This window comes from Haemaphysalis longicornis, unplaced genomic scaffold (assembly GCF_048455015.1).
Source record: "Haemaphysalis longicornis isolate Haplotype H1 unplaced genomic scaffold, Haemaphysalis longicornis Haplotype H1 scaffold_1, whole genome shotgun sequence".
Lineage (NCBI taxonomy): Eukaryota > Metazoa > Arthropoda > Arachnida > Ixodida > Ixodidae > Haemaphysalis > Haemaphysalis longicornis.
In genome coordinates this window covers 381,988,239-382,012,061 of record NW_027526203.1, presented here as the reverse complement: position 1 = coordinate 382,012,061, position 23,823 = coordinate 381,988,239, and the positions used below count along the sequence as shown (strand labels likewise).

Sequence of the window (23,823 nt, the reverse complement as noted above, 5' to 3'; positions counted from 1 at the left end):
CGTCTTTTGACGGGCAGAGCACCAATTGTTCCGTGAAGGTTTGAGCAGTTCTGAACAAGCATGACGTACAGTTCCTTCACTCTGAAGGAGACGATGCATAGACATCTTTGCAATTCCTTTTACCGCTGGAAGGCAGTAGTAGTGACACTCTTGCCTCTCTGACCTTTAATTCCCATAGACCACTCGAAGATCCTCCGGATGGGATGGTACTTTTGGAAGTGGGTCTGCTGACAGGATTTAAGGCTAATGTCACCGACCTGGAACAGGTACGTACCAACGTCTGCGTTTCAGTAAACCTGCCTCCGACCTTGCTGATAAAACGGCAAAACAGGGCTATCAGTTTTTAGCCACCCTGCTTCGTATATTTCTAAAACTAGTATGTTGTCAGAAAAAATGTACGAAACAGAAAGGGCCTGCTTCACTAAACTAACAGTTCGATGGAGTCCGCTGCATTCTCAATACTGAGTACATTACGGCTGCAAATTATGCAAACATATATTGCCTAGACCACGTAGCTTCTTCAGTTAAGCTGATATTGACGTACAAACCCCAACATTATTCCAGTTAGGTTTGTTTTGCCCTTACCAGAGCGCTTTCGTTATTCCTAAATTTCGTGCACTGCTAAGTGTCGTGGGACCAAACAACGGACAATGATTGATTTTAGTAAAGTATGGCTGTAATAAAGCGTTCAGAGGCTGAAAAGTAGCTGGCGCAGATCTGATGAAAACAGAACTGACTGAACCGATGCAGCGTTCTTGAACGAAAGCATCCGTGAAGCATTAGGAAAAAGTTTGGATAGGGCTATGCAATAAAAAAATAAAATTAATGAAATATATAACTATCACTCATTCTAACGAAGTGCTGCCACAGAAAATAAATAAATATATAAGGCGGCAATTTCGAAACAATACAACAGGACAAAAGATCCAAGGACACCAAAGCACTTCTAATGGGCTGTGAACGCGAAAGCATGAATGCCCAGTTGAATATCGAGACGCCATGCTTACTCCTTTCGCTTTCTTGAAGGGCTTTGTAAACTAGGCGCTTGAGGCAATTTGCTTTCCGGTCTGATGTACACTTTCGAATGGCTTCGACCTGTCCCCGGCGTGTTGCACCGCTACTCGTTTCTTGCGGCCGTGTAATGGGAGAGTTGAGTACGATGGGGAATTTATCTGCTTGTCTATGCACTCGTTCGGCCCGTTCTTCGGCTCGGTGTACTGGAGTGGAAAACCACCAGTACAGCCGAGTTTAAGCTCGGGGTATGGAGCGCCTCGTGGTATGGAATGCCTCCGAAGGAGCCGTTTCTGTTATGGACGCCGGACGCCAGTATACTTTAACAAATTCATTTCTGATAAATCCATTCTTTTTAATCGCGTATTCATTATGAAATAAATGGGCAATAACTAATTTACTGATCTAGTCATTGTCGTAAATAAGTATTTCTATGTTAGGGCGGTATGCTCGACAACACTGGCGGTAGGTGTGTTTCTTAGTGAACTACAATGTAGCACAATCGATCGAAGTAACCGAGCTTGGGAAAACGGTTTCATAGGGTTAACTTTATTCGAAACATCTGCTGTCTGGACTGCACCGCTCATACTAACATATTTAATTAGTGATAATTGATTGGAAAACGTGAAAGGGAATTGGCCAGGGTGAGAGATCATTATGAACAGTAAAACTTCTCGTGTACTATATTTACATTGAGCATGTAATTTTAAAAGTTTGGCCTAAATCGCATTAAGTTCCGTGCAAATTACATAAAAAATTCCCCCGCATTTCCCCGAGGGGGAGAATGTGAAAGTGCGAATGCACGGTTGTCGGCCCGCTTGCGGCGCTTGCGCTCGGCCCCCGCAGCCCACCGCCTCGCCGCCTTCTCTTCCATCTCTTCCATCGGTTTTGTAGTATCACGTGTACACCACGCAGTTATCAAGCCGCTATAACGCCGCTGAGTCGCCAACGCACGCCGCTGACGACGTAGTTTGAATGCGTTAAAGATATAAGGCCGTCACTAACACTGATATCAGCGTCGCGTCCGTGGCTTGGTCGGTAGAGCGTCGCGCTGCGGCCGCAAAGTCCTCGGATCGGAACCTGGCGCCGGATGCTGTTTCTTCTTTAAATATAGAGGAGCACTGCGGACACCGACGCCGCCGCCGACGCCGGCGGTGGATGGTTTGGGGTCGCTTATAAAGTGCACTTAAAATTTGGAGGGGACGCGGATGCCTAGCTTCCTTCTCCCTAAGCGTGGAACGCGGTATATAGCGCTAGCGAGCCCCGTTCGCACCGCTTTGTCGTTCGCTTTACACCACGTGCACGTATGTCAAGAGCAAGCGCTCACTATGACGCATGACACCAATGGCGAAACGCTGCGCCGCCGCTACTTGGCTATGGTGGCTGCGCGCCGCATCGCTGCTTCTCAAAGGGAGCGCCGTATTGGCGGTGAGATGTTCGAGTGGCGCCCCCTGGCTCTGACGTCGGCTTATAAACTCGTCCTTTCTAGCTTATTCGCGAGGTTCAGCGCTCAGAGCTCCTCGATAAGTATTCAAAATGCGTGGACTTCCCTGCAGTATTTCTGAGATGCTCTTATGAATGATCAACAGTCTAATGCTACTTACCACTGAGCAGCGGGCCCGTACACGCGCATCGCACAGCAGGAAATAAACTGGCTGTCTTCTAGCCTCGCAAGCGGCAGCGTGTGCGCTGGCGGGCAGGTTGCGGATGCAGGTGTGCAAAGCGCGCATTCAGAGAAAAACGACCCTGTGCTTACCCCGAGAGGGACGGCTGTTCCTGTAATGTGTTTCGACTGCAAGCATTACAGCGTATGCTTTCCCACACACCCGAGTGCTGAGCTCATCGAAGACCCTAGCGGCGCCCAGGAGTGGTAAAAACTCCTGCTCGCACGCCATCCGTTGGAGCAGCGCCTTACGATCCCGGGGGTTGCAGTGAATTTTGAACATCGCCGCAAGGCTGGGCTAAATATTTATCGCTCACGTCAATTTTTCGCTGACGGTCAACCCCGCCTACGACGCCGTCTTTTCTGAGACATGGCGCCCTGACGCTTTGCGTTAAAATTTCCTCTGTAGAGTCGTTCATCGCAGAACGTTTCCCATGAATCTGGCATGTTTTATTACGTTCCTTTTCGAGACGGTGCACGGTTTGTCACCTCCTATGAATCTTTGCGTTTTTGTGATGCGATTCTCGGTGTCTTACGCCTTTTTTTTTTCTCCTGCCTTTCTGTGTAGCTGGTCCAAGACAGAAAAGTTGACTCTTATGCACCCACAAGCCGCAAAGTGATTTTTTACATGCCTATGATTCCGAGAAATACGACGAGCTGTGTTCAGTTTTCTCTCGAGCAAGAATTCACGGCTGGCAAATTACAGTCAAGTTACGTCAAAGCGTACTCCTACTACACACCAGGTATGCTTTCCCGTATGCGTGCGTGCGTGCATGAATGCATGTATGCGTGCATGCGTATTACTCAGTTTTTTTTTTTTTTTCAAAATATCCTGTTGTGCGAGTTACACAAAGGGGCAAGTAATAATATGCGAGTTGTGAGCACATCCTTCATCTTGGACGTTTATTTGCTGGTTTTTTTTACGAAACGGTTTCAAACTGACTTCCCAGGAGCGAAAAATTACACCAGCCGTCTAAACTCAAGATTGCAACAATGGTTGATATGATGGCTCCCAGACTAGTCCCAGCTTTTTATTTCCGACACTTTTTCCTATATAGGCGCGCCTGTGTAAATACCGGCGCTATGTGGAACAAAGCGGCGGAGTCAGCGCTGCGTGAAAATGAACAAAAGCGCAAAATAGGTCCCCCAAAACGAATAAAGAGCGATGATAGAAGGGCTTTGCTTGCGTTCCTAGAACAGACCTCCCAAAGATTGACTCAATATTTTATCAATGTGGCTACCGTAAAATTATTAGGCGATTCGGAAACGATACATCAAAAGGAAGTGAACACATATGATTATTGACTCAGGAAAAAGGAAAACAAAAGTGTCATGCTGCTAAGGTACTGTAGCAACTTCTTGTTCCTTCTCAGCATTTTTGTTCTCTTAATGCTAACTAAAAGCCCCGAATTGAGAGCCGTAACCAGCGCCGCTCATTGTTGTTATTATTAGGGCGAAGCTTCTCTACAAGGCCCTCAAACGTTGATTTCACTCACTCACTCACTCACTCACTCACTCACTCACGCACGCACTTACTCTCACTCACTCAATCACTCACACAATCAATCCATCCATCCATCCATCCATCCATCCATCCATCCATCCATCCATCCATCCATCCATCCATCCATCCATCCATCCATCCATCCATCCGTCCATCCATCCATCCATCCATCCATCAATCAATCAATCAATCAATCAATCAATCAATCAATCAATCAATCAATCAATCAATCAATCAATCAAACAAACAAACAAACAAACAAACAAACAATGAATGAATGAATGAATGAATGAATGAATGAATGAATGAATGAATGAATGAATGAATGAATGAATCAATCAATCAATCAATCAATCAATCAATGTACGTCCAACATTCGGTTGTTGTGGATTCTGCAGTCGAAAAAGCGCTCAGAGACAACTGGCAGGGTGCCTCATATCTGAAGGGTTCCTATAGTATTGTGAGCAGTGCAACGAATATAAGGTATATTGTGGCCTCCCGAAAAAATAAAAGGGAAACGTTAATGACGCGTGGCTACAATCCATGGTTCCCAATCGGGTGGGTGGCTGGGGTTCCGTGCGGTGGTCAGGAATTCAGGTTATACATGCGCTGCTCATGGGGGTGCACAGCCAGGCAGTGCGAGTACCTGTTCTTTGCTTTTAATGTGCGCCATGTTGCAGCTTTTTCACATCATTTTCATATTTTAATCTTCAAAATGAAAACCGACAACTTTTCTGCCATCCTTTTTTTCGGAGGGTGCGGGGTGGGCGTGGGGACACCAGAGGCGTCCTTCTCTTCTGTTCATCGTAACAGCAGCATAGCTGCGTTTTTACAGATATGTATCAACATAATTCACCTTAGGATATGGGTGCGTGCGTGCGTGCGTGCGTGCGTGTGTGTGTGTGTGTGTGTGTGTGCGCGTGCGTGTGTGCGTGTGTGTATTTGTGTGTGCGTGCGTGTGTGTGCGCGTGCGTTTGTGTGTGTGCGTGTGTGTGTGCGTGTGTGCGCGTGCGTGTGTGTGTTTGTGTGTGTGTGCGTGCGTGTGTGCTTGTGTGCGTGTGTGTGTAAGTACGTGCGTGCGTGCGTGCGTGCGTGCGTGCGTGCGTGCGAGCGTGTAATTTGGGGGTAGGGCTGTGCCGAGGCTGTGCCGAGGCGGTGTAGATCTCTCCGTCCATGTCAGCCTATTTACCCCGCGTGGGCCCAGCGTTCTATGTATCGGCCACCTTGCCGAGGAGATTGCATTCACGCCTGCTTCTAACGTGGTGCGTGTTCGGCGCTCTTTCTTTTTGCTGCAGAATTCTCTTGCACACGGCTTTACACACCGGACAAGAACAGTCCACTCTTGCACTTCAACTGCGAAGGCACTGATATCTGCACTTGCGCAGAAGGTAAGAATGTGCGATGGAGGGGTTGAAACTGGGTTATTTGTTGTCTCATTTTCTAGGTTAAGTGCGCTGCTAGGGACTGAAGACGGGACACGTCCCCAGACTTTTTTTTTTCTTTTCCATGCTGAGCTGACTCGCCCAGTGTTCTGTTCCTAGCATGCGTACGTAAGTTATACAAAAAATGCGCACGGTCAAACAGAATGTCGCCTGTGTAGACAAAGGATTAAAAAAGGGAGGGAGCTTTCGCTAACTAATTGCTTTAAAATAACGAAAAGCTTCTTGAAATGTGAGATTTTCCACAACTGGGTTTTCATACAATTTAAATATTGCAGTGTATCTCGGGCTGGATTGTAAGAAAAAGAGAAAAATTTGATACAGAAAACATTCAGAAAAGTTAAGAGCTGAACTAAAAGTTAACTTCAATTTACAGTTGGGTGGGCACTCAGACGTTTCATTAACCAATCTGGTTATATATCATCTGTAATGAAATGTTAATGTAATGTTAATGTAATGTAACATATCTGGTAGAATTCAGCGACGCAATAAATTCGGGTACACAAGCATGATCTTGAAGCAGCGCCTGTTTGGGCCTTCATCTTTGTTGTCCCTGAGTTCTTTGTACTGTATACTCTACCAAATACGCTAGACTAGGAATCCACAGCACGAAGTAACAGCTAGAACTGGCAACGTTGAAGGAAACTGCTCTTCTTACTGACATCTTGACTTTCCCTGCTGGAATCGTAGTGAGACAAAGCTAACCCCTGCTGCGGCGGAAAAAACGTCCTTTACTGAGCTTAAAGGGTGGGAGAAGGGAAAGCGGGCAGCCTCCTGTGTCCAGGAGGCCGCGAACCGGCACTGCATCCGTGGCTCGTGGCTCCAGGCGAGTTGGCGCTCCGGTGACGAGCTGGTCAGCGCTGACTCCCGCTGCTCAGGGGATGGAGAGGGAATGGGGTGAGGGGGGGGGGACAGAAATATACTAGGTGGCAAGTTGAAAGTACCCTGCATTGTATGCTGTGTTCTATAGGTGGCTGCCCACCGGAGGATCCACTCGACCGATTCGTGAAGGATAAGGAAAACAGGACCTATGAAGAGAACACGCAGCGTGAACTTCTGAGAGAATTCGCCTGCGAAGAATCTGACTACGGTATCTATATCCTCATTTCCTGTGTGCTATAATCGTTAAAGGCACGCGACAAAGACGAGGAGTCCACTGTGTATCGTATACCGTATGAACGTTTAGTGCCTTAGCGCTGGGCATACCTGTCTGCTCCAACTTTTCTTCATTCTTTGCTCCAACTTTTTTGCCTATTTTCCCTTTCCCACGTGCAGGATAGCAAAAAAGGCTCTAGGAAGGTTAACTTTCATTCCTTCCTTCTACATCCTTCCTTCGTTCCTTCTGCCCTCATCGACATCGTACCCCGCAATAACTTCTCGTTCTGTGCCGATTGAACGCCAGCTGGCCCTGCGGGACATCGTAAGATACCTTATGAGTAGCCAGACATACAGGACAAAGTGGTCGCCAACACTTAATCTCCCTGACCAAAAGAAGTTCCCATTCGTGTACTCAATAGAAGGGAAGTGAGTCAGAACAGAAAACAAGACTCTGGTAGACTGGAGCAAGTAGGCTAGACTACGGTATAGGGAAGTGTTCAAGTTAAGCACTTTTTGTTCCCCATCGTGGACGTATCTGCTAGCCAATTTGAAGTGCTGGTCTTTCACGGCCGGTATACGCCACGGGTTTAGGCAGATTTTGCTCATAATATATATTGGTTCCTTATCAGAAATATTTTATTCAGTTATAAATCAAGAGCCAAATATGCTGAAATCCTCATTTGAAGTTTCTATAGCACTTCATGACTGCCTGCCTAGCCAAGAAAAGATCTTTTTGCCTTTTCGTTGGAAACAAGATGTCTGATTTAAAAATTAGCGCTTCAGAAGTGTAAATCAACAAGCATTCACACCCAAGCACACCGATGTGTACTTAATGAATTATTATGGGTGCTCAGGGCTTAAGGCCTGCGGATTCTATGCACGAGGCTGTGGGTTAGATTTCCAGCCACCGTGAAATATTTTTATGTAGAGAAAAACGCTCGAGTGTGCGAGATTTTTGCGGCCGTCTAAGGATCCCAGGTCGTATGGGGTTTTTCGCTGCCCAGGACCAACTCTTCGAGGCCTGTTTCACCACAACACAGATGAATCAAGAGGGCGAACTAGGCCAATGGCGAGTCCCCGCAGCATACAATATCTGTCGAAAAAGGGGGTCTAGGCTGTAAAATTACGCACTACCAGCATGGCATTTTGAATTGTGAGACGTCACAGCACAGATCACATTTTTTAGTCATATTGGAGGCCGGGCATTGTTTTTCGTCGGAACTGCTCGCTGGCATGCAGCGATTAATTATTTGGGGAGTTGTGGTCAAACGGGCCCGCTGAAATTTTGAACACGGTTGCAGTGCACTGCATAGGGCTGCTGCTTCTTCTACGGTGCGTACTCTCTAAAGCAATCCCGTGGTTTGGCTTCCGCAAGATGTACTCGAGTGACAAATCCGTGCTGCCAACAAAGTAAACTTGACCAATGGTCGCAGCGTGCATGCAGTCTGAAAAATGTGATCTGCGCCGTGGCACTGCGCTTTGCAGAACAGCATGTTTACTTTACGTAGCGCCACAGCGCAGAACAAACTTTTGAGTCAAATCGTGTGCTCGACTTTGCCATTCGCCGAACTTTCATTGTTGGCTTCATGTATTGGCCAATCGGTTGCATTGTGGCTGAGGTAAACCAAAGATTGCCTCACAGTCTACTGATCAGTTTCCAGATTTCGAGTTTAGCTTTCTTGAATAAGGACACCCTTTCCAAAGGACACATATGGCCGCTGTAATTCTTGTGAACTGGCGAGAGCTTTTTTAATGAGCATCCTTTATCATTTAACGTTTCTCTTCTTTTTTATTGACCGCATTCTGCCTAAATGATGCAGCATTATTCCTTAGTGGTAGTTGTAAATCTCTGTAGAGGCTTATTTTTGGTCATTCCTTAACAGGCGTGTTTTGCTCAAAAATGAACGCCCCTTAGTCTCCTCCGCCTCAACGCATCGTAATGATCAATCATTCCAATGAAACAGGCTAAGTAAGCCAATGACGATGCCTTGAATTCGACTTGACGCGAAAAACGTTGTCTCTCGGTGTGACATTGAGAAATTCAAACCAGGTGTTTTACATTGCATGATATCACAACGTAAGTAATATTTTCTTGCTCGAATCCTACACTGGTACTCGTTATTCGCCAAATTTCCCCCATTCGTTGCATGGAGGGGTTATTCAAGGAATCTGCGACGAAAAAGACGTGTGGAAGTTATTTGTAGCATAAGATATACCATTCCGTTATCTTGGGCCCGGACTCACAAAGCTGTGACTACTTAAGTTGACTTCAGAGCAGTTTGCTACTATCATTTCGCTTTTCGCCCAACCAAGCATGGATGCAGGCCAATCAAAACTTGATCTTAATACCTTACTTGCGAACAACTTTTTCAGCCTACGCCACGACACTTTTTTTTATAAATTTGTTTTTATCAGATCCTTGATAATAGATAAAAAATTATTTGATGCTGCAAGGCGGGTGCGTTTTATCAGTTTTACATAATATTGGTTCGGCTCGCCAGGCAAGAAAATGGTACGCGAAGCCAGCACGGTAGCAAAGCAGTACTCTGGTAAAATACAATGTCAAAACCCCAAAGATGTTATACTGTGCTCCTGACAAAAATAAATATACCCATTGATTTATTGTACCTTTGCGTGGCCTTCATATGCGGCATTGGCTCCGCCGTCAATCTTTGATTGACTGAACAGTAATCATGACAGCTTCATTAATGAAAAAAAAAAAACGAGTTGGCATGCAGCGCCACAAGACCCTGTGCCCCGCAGGCTAGATAGGCCGACAAACGTTAGCAGCATAACGTAAAAACAAAACTGACAATGCAACAAACGGCGGAGGACGGCGCACAAAAGCCACCCAAAACGCCGCTGACAAGGTTCGGACGGTTATATTCCGCGGCAGTGAAAAAAATAAAAGCCACACCAGACATGGACGCCGGAAAGAAATGCAACAACGTCACGATGAAAACATAGCAAAGCAGGTTGCAGCATAACAAACTGCAATCTTTTTTATTGGGACGGTGTAGTGTACTAAGAGTACGGGACTATATAACGAACAAATTCGGAACACGCATGTTTGACAGCTTAGTTGGTTACAATATTAAAAAAAAAAGGAGTTGGCGGTCTTGTACATCGTTCTGTGGTCTGCATGCTGGAAGCACCGCATGGTGTTCGGGGGGTTGCGGAAGGAGCGACGTCCATTGGTGAACCCTGCTCTTTATTCCACTTACAGTCGTCGTACTCTTCACTAACGTGAGAAGCATCAGTGAGCAGCGGGATCGAAACATGGGAAGAAGAAGCACGCGGGGACACAGGACATGGACTCGGGTTTATAAGTGATGCTGCGAGAGTTAAAAGTGCCCAGTCATTGAGTGTGTTCAGCGAAACTGCGTGTTCTCTGTCAAAACTTGGGCCTTGGAGCGTCCTCAGCTCCATTTCTCGACTTTAGCTCTAGAAAAAGAAGGAGAATTTAATTAATCACATGCACAGTATAGAGGAAGTAGTGGAAAAATACTATGCGACCTCTACGCCAGGAAACAGTCCTCAAACAATAGTCTAAGGCCTGTAGCCTATACACGGATAAACAGTAAAGGCCCTTCAATATTAAAAATCAGCGAATCATAACGTCGTAAAAACCAAACTAAGTATTGCCAGTAATGCTTCGGACGTCTATAGGGATATATATTTACTTGTACTGTTTGCCCTAGCATTTGCTAGTGATGCCTTGAGCCTATACCCGTATTTTATTACTTGCTCTCTATATTCAAGGAAGGTCGTACCATGCGGCACTGCCTCGAATAAATATTAATTGTATGTTCATGCTTATTTCTCTTCTTATTCTTCTTTTTATTTGACCATGAAAGAGTCAAGTAGTGAAATGTTTTTTTTTTTTTTTTCAAAACGGTTACAACTATGCCGCGCTCTGCTACCGGCACACTGCTCTTCAGATACTCATTTTCTTCCAGAGAACCTGCTCATGTGTCGCGGCTTTGAGTCTGTATTACTCATGTGGAACCTTCGACTATTTTTGTAACGTGTAATTTTTCAGTGTGGAACGGCACGATGACACCACGAAGGTCCATAGATGGATTCCACGAACTGGATTTCTATATCACGAAAGTTCTCAAGCCTGGTAAGTACGTTAGCCCGGTTCACGCTCTATTAACATTGCCGACACCCATCGTCATCAAGCGCACACGGGGAGCAAACGGTGACTGCCTGTTATTTCGTGTACACAGAACAGCCGGTCATCGCACCACCGCTACTTCGTGCTGCTCCGGCGAGAGACAATTTATACGACATACTAGCCTGGTCTAACACATATCAAGGAATCTGTAAAAAACACGTAATTTTACCCTTAAACCAGATTTCAAGAAGCAGCGCGAATGGCGGCTTGGCCAGGCTGCCCTACTGGCGTATATTTGCTTCCCGTATTGAAATCCGCCAGAGAAAACAAAGTGACCCCGGTTGAAGGCGTAAGCAGCAAGATTTCAACGCATTTTTAAGGACGCCACTTTTCGCGTGCGTTTTCGCTAAGAAAGGAAAACTAAGTTTTGTCGATAATATATCTTTTGCGTGCGCTCTCCGCCTTTAACTTTTATTTCAAAAATATTGGTGTACCTTTTTCCGGGTTTACTTCACACAAAAAAGTGTTTTTTTTTTCTTTTTCTGGGGCGGGGGTACTTTTTATTTTAAGTTTTGCCCACTGCTATTGGTGGAAATGCAATCAAGAAAATTTAACGCAATGTGGTTATGATGCTTTGGTAACTTCTTTAGGACGTAAAATTACTGCTGTCGCCCTGGTTTGCAAATGCTGGTATTAAGGTGGAGTTGCCGAATTCGCAGTTACACGCCATTACAGGATAATACTACAGTCGCCAACTTTGTCATTAGGCTTACGTTGCAGCACAATGCCTGTAAAAAAATGTGTTTATATGTGAAATCTCAAAGCTCAAGGGGGATAAAAAAACGAAGAGACAAAGATCGCCAAAAGCACATTATTCAGAGAGAGCTTTTAGCCAACCTGCGCAACGGAAAACCAGAAAAGTTCGACATTTCTAAAAAGAAACAGGTTTTATCTGATTGTAATCAACCGAATTAGCTTTTAAAAGTTCGATATTCTCTGTTTACTAGCTCTGAAAATACCCGTCCAGCTGCTGCAAACCGTCTAGACGTCAACTTTGCGGAAGCGCTAATGCTGTAATACAAACTATGTAGTTCATCATTCGAAGATTTGTCAAAGCAAGCGCGAGAGGGCAATGCCAGAGGTGGTTAATAATTAGGGTCATGAAGATGCGAGACGCCGACAATTTCACCGCGAAGGTCAAAATCAACTCGGCAGCTATTTGTTCTGACGCGTAAGCAATAAGGGTCCCGAGGCGCAGAAAGGCTGGCGTTGTCGGCCGCGTTTAGCGTGAGCGAAAAGTCTCGTAGCACCAAGTTGCGGCATTCACTGAAACCCCCAGGATCGTAAGGCGCTGTCCCAGCAGGAGCGGCCCGGAGGCACGAACACCACTCACACCACTTCAACCATGTAGGAAGAAAAGGTCAGGATATGGATTCACTTCAGAAGGTTGAGGCCTAGTGAAAAAAGTAAAATCAAAGGTGCCTAGATGTCACTATACCACGTGACCCTGCCACGTGACAGCGCGCGGTAGGATGTATTGGCCACCGCGCGCTGCTCACACACTACTAACAGCTGAACACGCATGCTGGTTTTCAAGGATAACGCACCTGATCCCGACCACTTTGGCCAGTAATAATTTCTACTCTATCCTGTTTTGTGAACCAGGTAAAATATATCGCAAATCGCGCGTACACCCGCCCGCACGCACGCGCGCACAAGAGGGCACCGAGCATACGAATACAGAGTGGTATCCCAAACGCAACCTCCAACCAAACAGCCGCAGGAATGAAGCTACAAGAAAAAAAAATATTGTGGATCACGAGCTGGGCCCATTCCGGCCAATACCTTCTCCAGCGTCTGTGGAAAGGGAAGCAGCCGAGGGGGCGATGTCAACGGAGGTGGGCTTGCGAAGGCAGGCGGCGTGACTTCATGTCACCTCCTAAATTTTTAAAGCAAAGCTTTACTAACCTAGTCGAGCCGAGTTTCGACGTCGCCAGCAATTTGACCTTCAATTGACCGCAGCTGCGCCGTATCCTTGGCACCGCACCACGTGACTCAAGAAAAAAACGATGCATTCAAAATGGCGCCAAAATGCTCTAGCTAAGTGCGATGAAAGCAAGCACAAAATGAACAGAATTCCCGCTCGTACCATTCGAGGCAGAACAAAAAACAAATTATAAAGGAAAGGATGCGAGCTGTTCCAGGAGAAGGCACGCGAGCACAGCGAAGGCGGGAAAATTGAATTACATTGAACAAACCTATGTTGAATCCATCGAGAGAGGAGTGAGATAGGGAGGGTAAGAGCGTGAGGGGTGGTAGGTAAGGGGGGAGAACGGTGCCACAGCTCCTCTGGCGAATCATTGCTCCGCACTTGATAGTTTAAGTGGAACTTTTTTTGCTCCCCTACCCCATTCCTTCTCCTTCTTTTACTCTCTAATAAACATGTTTACATCCATCCAAAGGGCGCCGTTAAGGAGTGAGATGACGTCAGTGCTAGCGCGTGCTCGCTTTCGGTGGGCGTGGGATGGATGCGCTTTCCTGTGTGCGTCTGTCTGTGCCTCACGCACTATACATTCTTCCTCATCGCCGAGTACGACATCAAAATCGCGTTCCATGCTTTGTAGCGAAACTTTAGCCTTCTCAAATTTTTACGCTTCGAAAAAAAATGCACCGAACAGCAATTACATTTCATATGATATAATATAATATAATATAATATTATATTGTCTTTTATCTTGCATTTTCTTTAGGCCAGGAATCTGAACACGAGTTGGAAAGAAAGAAACGCCGCATCAGGCTTCGAGACAACTGCGCTGCTTTCAACGTTTCTGGCGGGCCGCAGTATATTATCATGGGAATGGACTCCACACTAAGAGCCAAAGATGACTTTGACATTGATGAGTAAGTACTGCTGCCGCAACACTACGAGCCCATCTTTCCCCTCCAACACGTTCTTTTTACAGCGAAGCTGTATATGGCTGCTGTTCTGTGGGTTTTTCTGGTTCGTCAACAGAAACCCACTCGCCCTCTCTATGAGGAAGAAGCCGCCCTTAGACAGCCTTGGCTCCCTCGAATATTCTCCATTGTACAGAGCTTCGGGGACTAGGCCTCGAGCGTGACACACGCCCCGAACGCACGGAGAAAACATTCCTTTCTTGATGAACAAACACGATTAAGTGAACTGTGGTCGGTACGGACATAGGGTAATGTTCCGTGAAGTATTGTTCTTCGTGCACAAAAAATGACTTGAGGCAAAGCCAGCTTTGTCATAAATGCTCAGCAGAAAACGGCTGTAACTATTGTTTTATCAAAACTTACACAAAACAAATTTAGTGAAAATTGGCTTCTAAGACAATTCTATCACAGCGCCGAGCTTCATCTATCTCTCAAAATTACTTAGTCGACAGTGAGGTTGCAAAGTTAGTGGAATTCCCGCCTACTGTCAGTACATAGGGAGGGAAACGGGGGGGGGGGGGGGGGGGGACGGAAAGTTTCGTATTTGTGTTCTAGGATAAAACCCTAGTTCCTAGTTTCATTAAGCAATCACAAAGACGTAGTCACTACTGTTACAAATTGGGGAGAAAAACATACGCATACATTCTGCAACCACCGGCGAAAAAAGTATTTTATACAGTTTCGCTGGTGATCCACCTTCACGGAGTGGAATGGCTCCTAATTTTTACTACATGAAGTAAGAACCAAAATCAGCTAGCGTCAGACGGGTGTAGCTCGAAATAGCCCGTTCCCGTTTGAACCATTACCGTTTGAACCCATTCTTGAAACGCCCTTCCCGTTTAACCCGTCCCGTCTGCGCCCGTTCCCGAAACGCCCATCCCGTTTGATATGCGTTACCGCTTTTGAAAGCGTTACCCAAAATGTGCGTCGGCGGAACCGGTTTCGTACTACTGTAAAACCGTTCGACTTTTAGACATTAAGTTATCTCGATTTGAGCACACGGCACATATTTACAGCCGATAAAAGTGTACGAATGCGTCATGACGATACTGGGCTCTTGAAACAGAATTTTAGTCCGGCGAAGCGTAGTGCAAGATCTTGAGAAGGGACGTGCCTTGGGTTTTTCTGCAGTTTGTGTCGGTATAATGCGGCTAAAAGGGCAGACGCTCGTGCGTTCATTTTTTAGAGCGTGACTTTGCATTCCGATTCAAGAGATATAGAATTCGCACGCCGCTGGTCTTCACTGGGATATTTTTATAGCAAGATTTATGTATGGGTACGTTGAGTTTTTATTGTTTTATAGATTTCCTTTGTTTCTTTTCCCCAATGATGTACATTTGCGCTATTATGACAATTATAAGTGATAACTCCGCCAGTTGTTCCAAATTCAGCACGTTACACAGTTTGTCCGTTTCTGCGATTTTTCATTCGTTTCCGTCGTTCTTCTTTGGACTTCTAATTTTCCCCCGTATTCGGGGAGTGGAGTAATACAAGAGTCATAATATACATGATTTCGTAAGTTCACTGTTGTATTTTTTTTATTTCACTGTTTTTGTCTTTTTTTATTCTGCTTGACCAATTACAGTCAAACCCGGCTATAACGAACCCGGATAGAGCGAATTATGATATATATCGAACAGAAATAATTCAGTTACGGAAATACATGGGAAACATATTCCTTATAACGAAGTTCACATCCGTTATATCGAACTCTGCGCGCCTAGAATGGCCGCCGAAATGCATGGTCTCGGAGCGGCGATTGAGATGTGGATTGGCCGCGACCACGGGGTAAGAGTTGCGACTTAGACATTGCGCCTCGCACGGAGCGACATGACGCCCGACACTTCCCGTAACTGTTTCCGACGCGCGGGACTCACGACGGAACCCGCGCAGTCAGCGAGTCCGGACAAAGGCAGCAGCATCGGTGAACTGTGGGAAGAGCTCCCCCACATTCCCGATGATGTCGCGAGTGAAAGCCGTCCGACGCTTATAATGAAGCGCTTTCGGCAGTCAATGTGCTTCGCCTATGCTCCTTAGATTTTGGAGGACGCGGACTCGAACTGGTGCAAATAATGTTTCGTGTAGAGAATGCTATGCTAGTTGAAGCCGCCAAAACGAAAGTGAAAACAAAAATCACCGCTTTTTCTTTGCAAAGCAGGCAGTTCAGGCGGAAAGTAGCTTTAATACTTTCAATAAATGGATTATTTTGGGTATGGTAACGGCTACTTTACTGTGTTCGTTTTTGCATGCGGGGATGGTGGAGTTGGGGAGGGGGGGGGGGGGGGGGGGGGGGGCTCCCGCGGATTGCCAACTTTTAACGATATGTTCGTTAGAGGCGGGTTCGGCTATATCGAACTACTGGATATATCGAACTAATCGCGGTGCATATTGCAATTCGCTAAAAACGGGTTTGACTGTAAATCTCCATTCACGTTGTTATAACTATTAAGCCGGCCAACTCACCAATTGTAATTTTTGCCATAGTGCACCACTGAATTTTTTCCAACATCACCGCTGAGGCAGCATCTGAAAACATCCTGTCAAAGTTCAAAGGGCGAATAGGCCCGGCAGTAGCAAAGGGGTTGAAATGATGGGGAGGGTCATGCTCTCAAAATATTTCCGAATGTTCCTGCTTGACAAGTTGTTCGATTATAAGCACAACAGTCTTCCCAATTATCATCGCCCCTCATCCGGGTCCGGAACACCTTCTGGCCGAAAGTTAAGGCATCTCGGCTGCCCCTCCGTACCCCAGTAATAAAAAGCCCCAAAAAGCTCGTTTTATAATTTTCTCGCGACCTTTACCTGAGAACACCTGCTTGCCCGAAGGGAGAGCATCTCAAAGTCACCTTTGTTTCCGCTGATGCAGCTAAAGCTTCTTTAAAAGAAAATTCTGTCGCATTTCTCGTCCATCTGACTTCTGTACCAAATCATTTGTCCGGCCATTCATGGCTTGCTTGAGAAGCGAAACAATCGAATCGCACTGAAACAAAAGTATTCTCTGGAAATACAAGAAATATTTTCAAAGAAAATATTTTCAAAGCATCAAATATTTTCAGAGCACCTTAGAAAATATTTTCAAAGCATCATGAGCAGCAAAATCAGCAAGCAAAGAAATCAACCAGCAGTAAAACAACACAGCCGAGAATCGGTCATTGTGCTGCTGAGCACAAGGACGCGGGTTGGATTCCTGGGCGCAGCGGCCGTTTTTCTGATGGAGTCGAAAAGCGAAAACGCCCGTGCGTTCGAGATTTCGGTGCACGTTAAAGATACCCAGGTGGTCAAAATTAATCCGGAGCCGGCGAGCCTTATTGTCTGTTTAACGTCGGCTCGTTAAACCTCACAATCAAATCAAAATCAGCCCCCGTAGCATTCTTCGCCCACAGGCCCAGCAGTGTAACGCCCTGCATTCGCAAAAAACAACTTTCTAATTGGCAGACATATTCAATCCTTATAATTTCAATCCTAAAAAAGTATAAATTGAGATTAGTGGTCGGACGAAAAAAGACAAGCCGAAAACAGAAAAATACAACATTTTAAAAATGAGCTAAAGAAATAGGAAATGTCGAAATCATATCCACGGACCCCAAAAGCAAAAACAAAAAAATAATAAAGCCCCCGCAAGAAAGGTAAGAAACGCAAATAAAAAGGGTGAAAATGCAAGAAGCGTGTACTACACCTTGCATCTGCGCAAAAAAAAAACATAATTGGCAAAGTAAGGCCCTTAATCGCTATAGTTTTATATGGAATATAGGGTTCAGGTGGCTGGCGGACCGTGGATTTGAAGCTCCCATCGAGCCGCCGACGAATGCGAACACACTACGACGCATCCTTGCGGCGATAACTCGGATGGCTACCACAGCCGCTCGATCCAAAATTCTTCCTTTCACGACGCCGACGACGCTCTCTTCCCTCTCTCTGCTCTCTGCTTATCAGGCGGCGCTGTCACTCCGCTGTCTTTGCTAGGATGCCTACAATCACGCGCCTTCGCCTCAAGGGTGGGGACACGTATACGTTGGCACAGCCATTTTGGGTCCCCCCCTGGCCGCCGCTGCAAGTAACTGTAGCAAGACCGCGCTATAATTTTCGCCGTAACACGGTTTATTCGCGAAGTTTGACACGTCTTATTTGACATTGCTGGGTCTTGTGGGAAACAAAAACACCTATGTTTTTTGCACTTTGACCCAATAGCGACGGCACGGTACCGTCGAAAGGTGTCTCCACCCTTTACGGGAAATCCATTTTTTTTATCTCCTCATCGTACTATCGTTCCTTTCGCTTAGTCTTGGCAGTTTCAAATTCGCTTTTTTCCCTTCTTAATTCGCTCGCCCTGTCGGCGTTATCTCGCGCGTGCAAGGTGCGGGGACGGCGGGCTGTAAATAGCTAAATACCACCGGATGGCAGGGGTGTCGCGTGGCGCGACGCTTTGCTGGCGGAATATCCCGGACGGCGTGGAGGGGAGGGCACAACATAGGCGATTCTTTTTATAACTTGGGATTTCAAATAAAGGTTCGCAAATCACACGACAACGCGCTAAATATAGTAGTTTAAATAAGTACTTAGCCCACCTATCGCGTGAGACCGTCTACTAGGCCGGCATTTACCCACACCCCGGTCGTACGACACCGTGGTCATACGACGCCTTCTCGCGGTCCCTAGAAAGTCGTATTATCAGGGTTCCACTGTAGTACGAAAGAAACCGATCAATGAGCTAACAGTAAGACGGAAAGTTGAAGAATTCAGGATCGCGTTGTAGAACCGATATTTATTTCTGACCGAGGAAGCAGAGTTTACGACACTGGAAGCGAGCGACAATCTTACACGCATTACCACGGAGTGTCCTATATAAGTCGGAGGTAAGATCGCTAGACCGGACACTGGTAAACGTTCCCAGGAGACGCGAGATTTAATTAAGAAACAGCAAAGCATGTCTATCTCCAGCCCAGCTAACAGAAAAAACCTGGCGGAGCTTTCCAAGTTTATTAATAAGCGCAAGACAGCTGACGTACGGGAGTATAATATCGAGAGGACTGAGCATGTTGTAAAGAACGGAGGCTATCCTGAAAGCTGTGAAGAGGCGTCTACGCATGGGTAGAAATCAGATGTATGTACTTATAGACAAACAAGGCAGTTTCATCACAAATAAATAGTTATAGTAGCCGAGGAGTTCTATAGAAATGTGTACAGTAGCCCCGACATCCAGGATAATACCGAACGAGGAAGTAGTTCATAGGGGGTAGACATCCCACCAGAAACGGCAGAAGAAGTAAAGAAGGCTTTGAAAGAAATGCAAGGGGCAAAGCACCTGGCGAGGATCGGATTACAGCAGATCTCTTGAAGGATAGCGGGCAAAATGTACCAGAAAAACTGGCAAACCTGCATTCGCAATGCCGAATGACCCCTGGTGTACCAGAATCTTGAAAAAGCGCGAACATCATCCTAATCCATAAGAAAGGTGACATGAAGGACTTGTAAAATTACAGGCCGATCAGCTAAGTGTCAGTCGTCTACAAGACACTTAAGAAGGTAATCGCTAAAAGAATTTCTTCCACCTCAGTAGATTTCAGTCAACCTAACGAATAAGCGGGGCTTCGTAAAGGCTATTCAACAATAGACCATATTCACACGATCAATCAGGTGATAGAGAAATGCGTGAACTATACTTAACACCAATATATATAGTCTTCATAGATTATGAGAAAGTATTTGACTCGGTAGAAACCTCACCACTCATGTAGGCATTGCGGAATAAGGGTGTAGACGAGCATTACGTAAGAATACAATGGATCCACAGCTACCATCGTCCTCCATAAGGAGAGCAGTAAAATACCTATAAGGAAGGGCGACAGACAAGTAGACGATCTCTACAATGTTGTTCAGAGCAGGTTTACAAGAAGTACTCAGAACATTAGATTGGGGGCAGGTTGGCTGAAGGGTTAATCGAGAATACCTCAGTAACTTCAAATATGCTGATGGCGTTGTCTTGGGACAAATTGCAAAGGATGATTACTGCACTGGACAAGCAGAGTAGGATGGTGGGCCTGAAAATTAATATGCAGAAAACTAAAGTAACGCTCAATAGCCTCGGGAGAGCACAACGGTTTGGGATAGGTGGCGAGGCAGTGGAAGTGGTAAGCGAATATGTCTACTTAGGCGAAGTAGTGATCCCGGATCCCAGCCATGAGGCAGAGATAATTAGAAGGATGAGAATAGGGTGGAGTGCATTCGGCAGGCATTCCCAGCTAATGAATGGCAGCCTGTCATTGTCCCTGAAGAGGAAAGTGTATAACAGCTGCTTATGACTATTGGTATTCACCTACGGGGCAGGAACTTCGCGGCTCACTAAAAGGGTTGAACTTAAATTGAGGACTACTGAGCGAGAAATGGAATAGATGATGATAGGTGTAACGTTAAGGGGCAAGAAGAGAGCGGAGTGGGTCATGGAGCAAATCCGTGCTAAGGACAGTAGAAATTAAGAAGAAGAAAAGAGCGTGGGCAGGGCACGTAATGCGAATGCAAGATACCGTTGGCCATTATGGGTAACAGAGTGGACCCCTAGAGAAGGGAAGCGGGGCAGGGGATGGCAGAAAGTTAGGTGGGCAGATGAGATCAAGAAGTCTGCAGGGATCAACTGGTCGCCGATAGGACAGGACCGGGATAACTGGAGATCTATGGGAGACGCCTTTGCCCGTAGTGGGCGTAGACAGGCTGATGAATATGATGATGATGATGATTATGGTGGCGGTAGTGATGGTGGTGGTGGTGGTGGTGTAATTTGGGAAAGCGAGCTAATCCCCGTGCCTCGGCACCAGTCGCCCGAGCCGAACTGGTTAGGTTTTTCTGGGAAATAGCTGCGTGGGAAGGAAGGAAACATTCGAGTCATGTGTATACTGGGTTGAAGCTGGAGGGAACAAACGAGGAGGCTTGAATGTGAACTGGTTCAAATTGAAACAGGAGAAATGGGAAAAGGCGAAACGGGAAGGTCCTTTGCCGCCGGGTCGAAATGGGAGGGGACAAACGGGAAGGTTGAAACAGGAATGGGTTGAAATGGGAACCACGCCTTCATACAACACACCGGCTCTTCATTATCGAGCCATGTACGTATAGTGTAGAGGTAGCAAAATAACATAGCTCACGCTCAAAATAGTCCAACATGCGTAATGCACAGTTATTAATACTTCTATCCCAGTACTCGGTCAGAAGTAACTACAGTCAAAGAGGGAGAAAGGGTTTGTTAAGTAAACATAGCCTGCCGCAGAGCAAAAAAGCATTATAATCACCTTCTCAACAAGTCAGTCGCATACTTATTCCGCTGGAACACTGCACATACAGTTTATTCTACAGCTAGAACCGCAGGAACATAAATGCCTGGTGGATTGAGGGGTAACACTTACGCACGAAGCTGCAAACATAGGCGTGCAAAGCCAATTCTGCGACAGAATGGGGCAGCATCGTGCCCGTGAGCTCTATTTTACATGCTAAGCTATGCTATGCTATGAGGGTTTAAGGGAGGGGGGGGGGGGGGTATAGATTGGTGAAAAGGGCCCATGCACTTTCCTGATAATGTCGATGACAGTAATGTCCATTCAGTAGTTACGGGAGTGGAATAACCAGAACATCGCAGACAAACAGGTTTACAAGTTACTTGTAAAACCCGTCTGCTGACTTTGCAGCATCAGTTTACAGCCCGTATTCTGCAACTGACACTTTGTTCTCGAAGTATGTTGAGAGTGGCTTATTTTATCCGCCGCGGTGGAAGCGTGACTAAGGTGCCGTGCTGCTGAGCCCAAGGACGCGGGTTGGATCCCAGACGCGGCGGCTTCTTTTCATATGAAGGCGAAAAGCGAAAACGCCCGTGAGTCAGAATTTAAGCGCACACTAAAGATCGCCTGCTTGACAAACTTTATCCGGAACCCTCCGTTGACACACGCCTCATAGCCCAGGTGCGGCCTCGGTGCGTGAAACCCCCAGAATTTGAATGTCTGTAGTGTCTTCCCTTCCCCAACCTCATCCCACGATTGGGAAACGTCGACTGCGTAACGGCGCACTCGCCATTCCACAGGGCGGCATGCATTTGACCTATAGCGAACCCGAACTTCTTACGTGAATTTTGTGTGTGTAAGGAAACGAGGACGCTAACAACTGCGAAATATATTAACATAAAATTAATAGGCTACGTAGACAGCACCAAATCGCATGAATAACCACGTGAAGTCGTTGCGGTGCCCTCTTTAGCAATATAGCAGCAGGTGGGCTTCATCAAAACGCGCCAGAATGGCAAATTAGCGTGACAAAATGAGCGAATTTGGCGAATGACGACACCCATGGGGAAACTGCCAGCATCCGATCTCACCTCAGCCTGAACTGATATTGTGAACTTTAGGACGGCCGCCATAAATAAAAGTCTTCGTGAGGTTTCACGCATATCTGTGGCTTTTACCATACCTACACCGCTGAAGATATACCAAATTTTTGTTATTGACAATAATTTTGTCTGTTTTTTAAGCATATTACGTCCCGTCTTAATATATTCAAAATGTGGCTTTTTCACGTCTGAATCACCCGCACATCTTTCTGCTCATTGCTCGCAATGGTCGAGAAAAAAATCAGTCAGGGGCGTTTGGAATGAAATGACGCGGTACGAACTGCCCTGAACAGCCTGATTTAACACGGAAACTTTATCGACGGCACGTCGTGTGCATTAGGCCCTAATTTCAAGTTAAAGTCTTTGTATACACCCTGCACAAAACCATCAGCATGTTTGTGCCAGCTGATATATGATTTTAGGCTTAGCCGTGGATTTATGGTTCGCATTGTATATCGCGGACGGTTTCGTTTAGCAAAAACAACAAAAAAAACGCAAGTGGGCGAGTATACATTTTTCCGCGGTTAACCCTTGTCGCAATTCTTGACCTGAAAGCGCCTCATGGTTGGCTTTTTAGCGCTTAGGAAACGCTGCATCCCACTCCGCAAACATGTGGCGAAAGCTTCGTGAACTTGTAAATTACATTTTCTAGAATTCTTTTCTGCTTCGATGACTGAAAAATATTTCATTTTTACAGGAGTGTCTATCTGGTTGACAGCAGCTCACTGGTGTTTCCTTCGAACCCCAGGAACCGAAGAAAGAGAAGGCTCGTGGGCTGGTTCGTCAGAGAATTTTCCAATCCGGCGACACGCTGCCACGGATAGGCAGCACACCCAGCAGAAAAGCATACATTTGCACAGTGCAAGGGCAGACATGTGGGGTACATAAATGAGGCTGACGACATAGTTTTTCAAGGCCAGCTTTTAATGACGGGGATACACACGTCTACAAGCTTGAAGCACTCTCGTACAGTTCGTCCCCTCTGTGTAGGTGCGTTTCAGCTCCAATGTATTTTAACATGCAAGTTTTGATTGTCATCGACCGCTTAGAGTTACTCATTGTCCTATAATGATTGCGTCTTGTGTTCATTTTGTCAGCGCAAAAACCCTGTTTTGACACCCAGTCGCAGTGCGTTTAAAAGGGAATTTTGGCATACTACGATGTGTTCTAGGCGGGTGCGCTCTGACTTCTTTTTTGAGGGGCTATAATGATTTGCGATATAATAAAGATGTTATTACCACCAGTTTACCTTGTTGTTTGTCTGCCCTCACGGAGAAGGGTGATTTGAAGTACACAAAGAAGGCCCAACAACAAAAACCGCGTCAACTAGGCCATTTCTGGGCCCTTTTCTTCTAAAAACAATCAATTAATCCTGATAATTATTCTGCTGGAATCCTGCTCATAAAATTACCGAAACTAGCGAGTGACGTACTATGGAGCGGATAGGCACTTCGCCTGCCATGGTCAGCACCCGGAAGGGAGCCGCTCGCAAAACATCAGCCTCGGTCAGCCAAGCACGGCAGCAGTGGGTACGTAGCTATCCGCTGTCACGAATCGTCACCTCATCATTTTATGTCGTCTACTCACCACATGAAACAATAAGCTTGAAGCAAGGCTGGCCATGGTTACCGAGGCCGAGAAACACGGAGGGTGTTGGGCCTCTATAAAATG

General features: G+C 46.1%; 1 protein-coding gene across 1 annotated transcript in view; it reads left to right on the top strand.

Annotated features, from left to right (window-relative positions):
• LOC144155207 (venom factor-like) overlaps positions 1-23,400 on the top strand; it is a 161,780-nt gene extending 138,380 nt beyond the window's left edge. The window contains exons 33-39 of the mRNA XM_077686515.1: positions 179-266; positions 3,243-3,417; positions 5,474-5,566; positions 6,588-6,707; positions 10,758-10,841; positions 13,586-13,736; positions 22,850-23,400. Of these exons, the coding sequence (XP_077542641.1) occupies positions 179-266; positions 3,243-3,417; positions 5,474-5,566; positions 6,588-6,707; positions 10,758-10,841; positions 13,586-13,736; positions 22,850-22,976 (838 nt within the window). The 3' untranslated portion in view covers positions 22,977-23,400. The remainder of the gene's footprint in view (positions 1-178; positions 267-3,242; positions 3,418-5,473; positions 5,567-6,587; positions 6,708-10,757; positions 10,842-13,585; positions 13,737-22,849) is intronic.
• Positions 23,401-23,823: the final 423 nt, after the last annotated feature.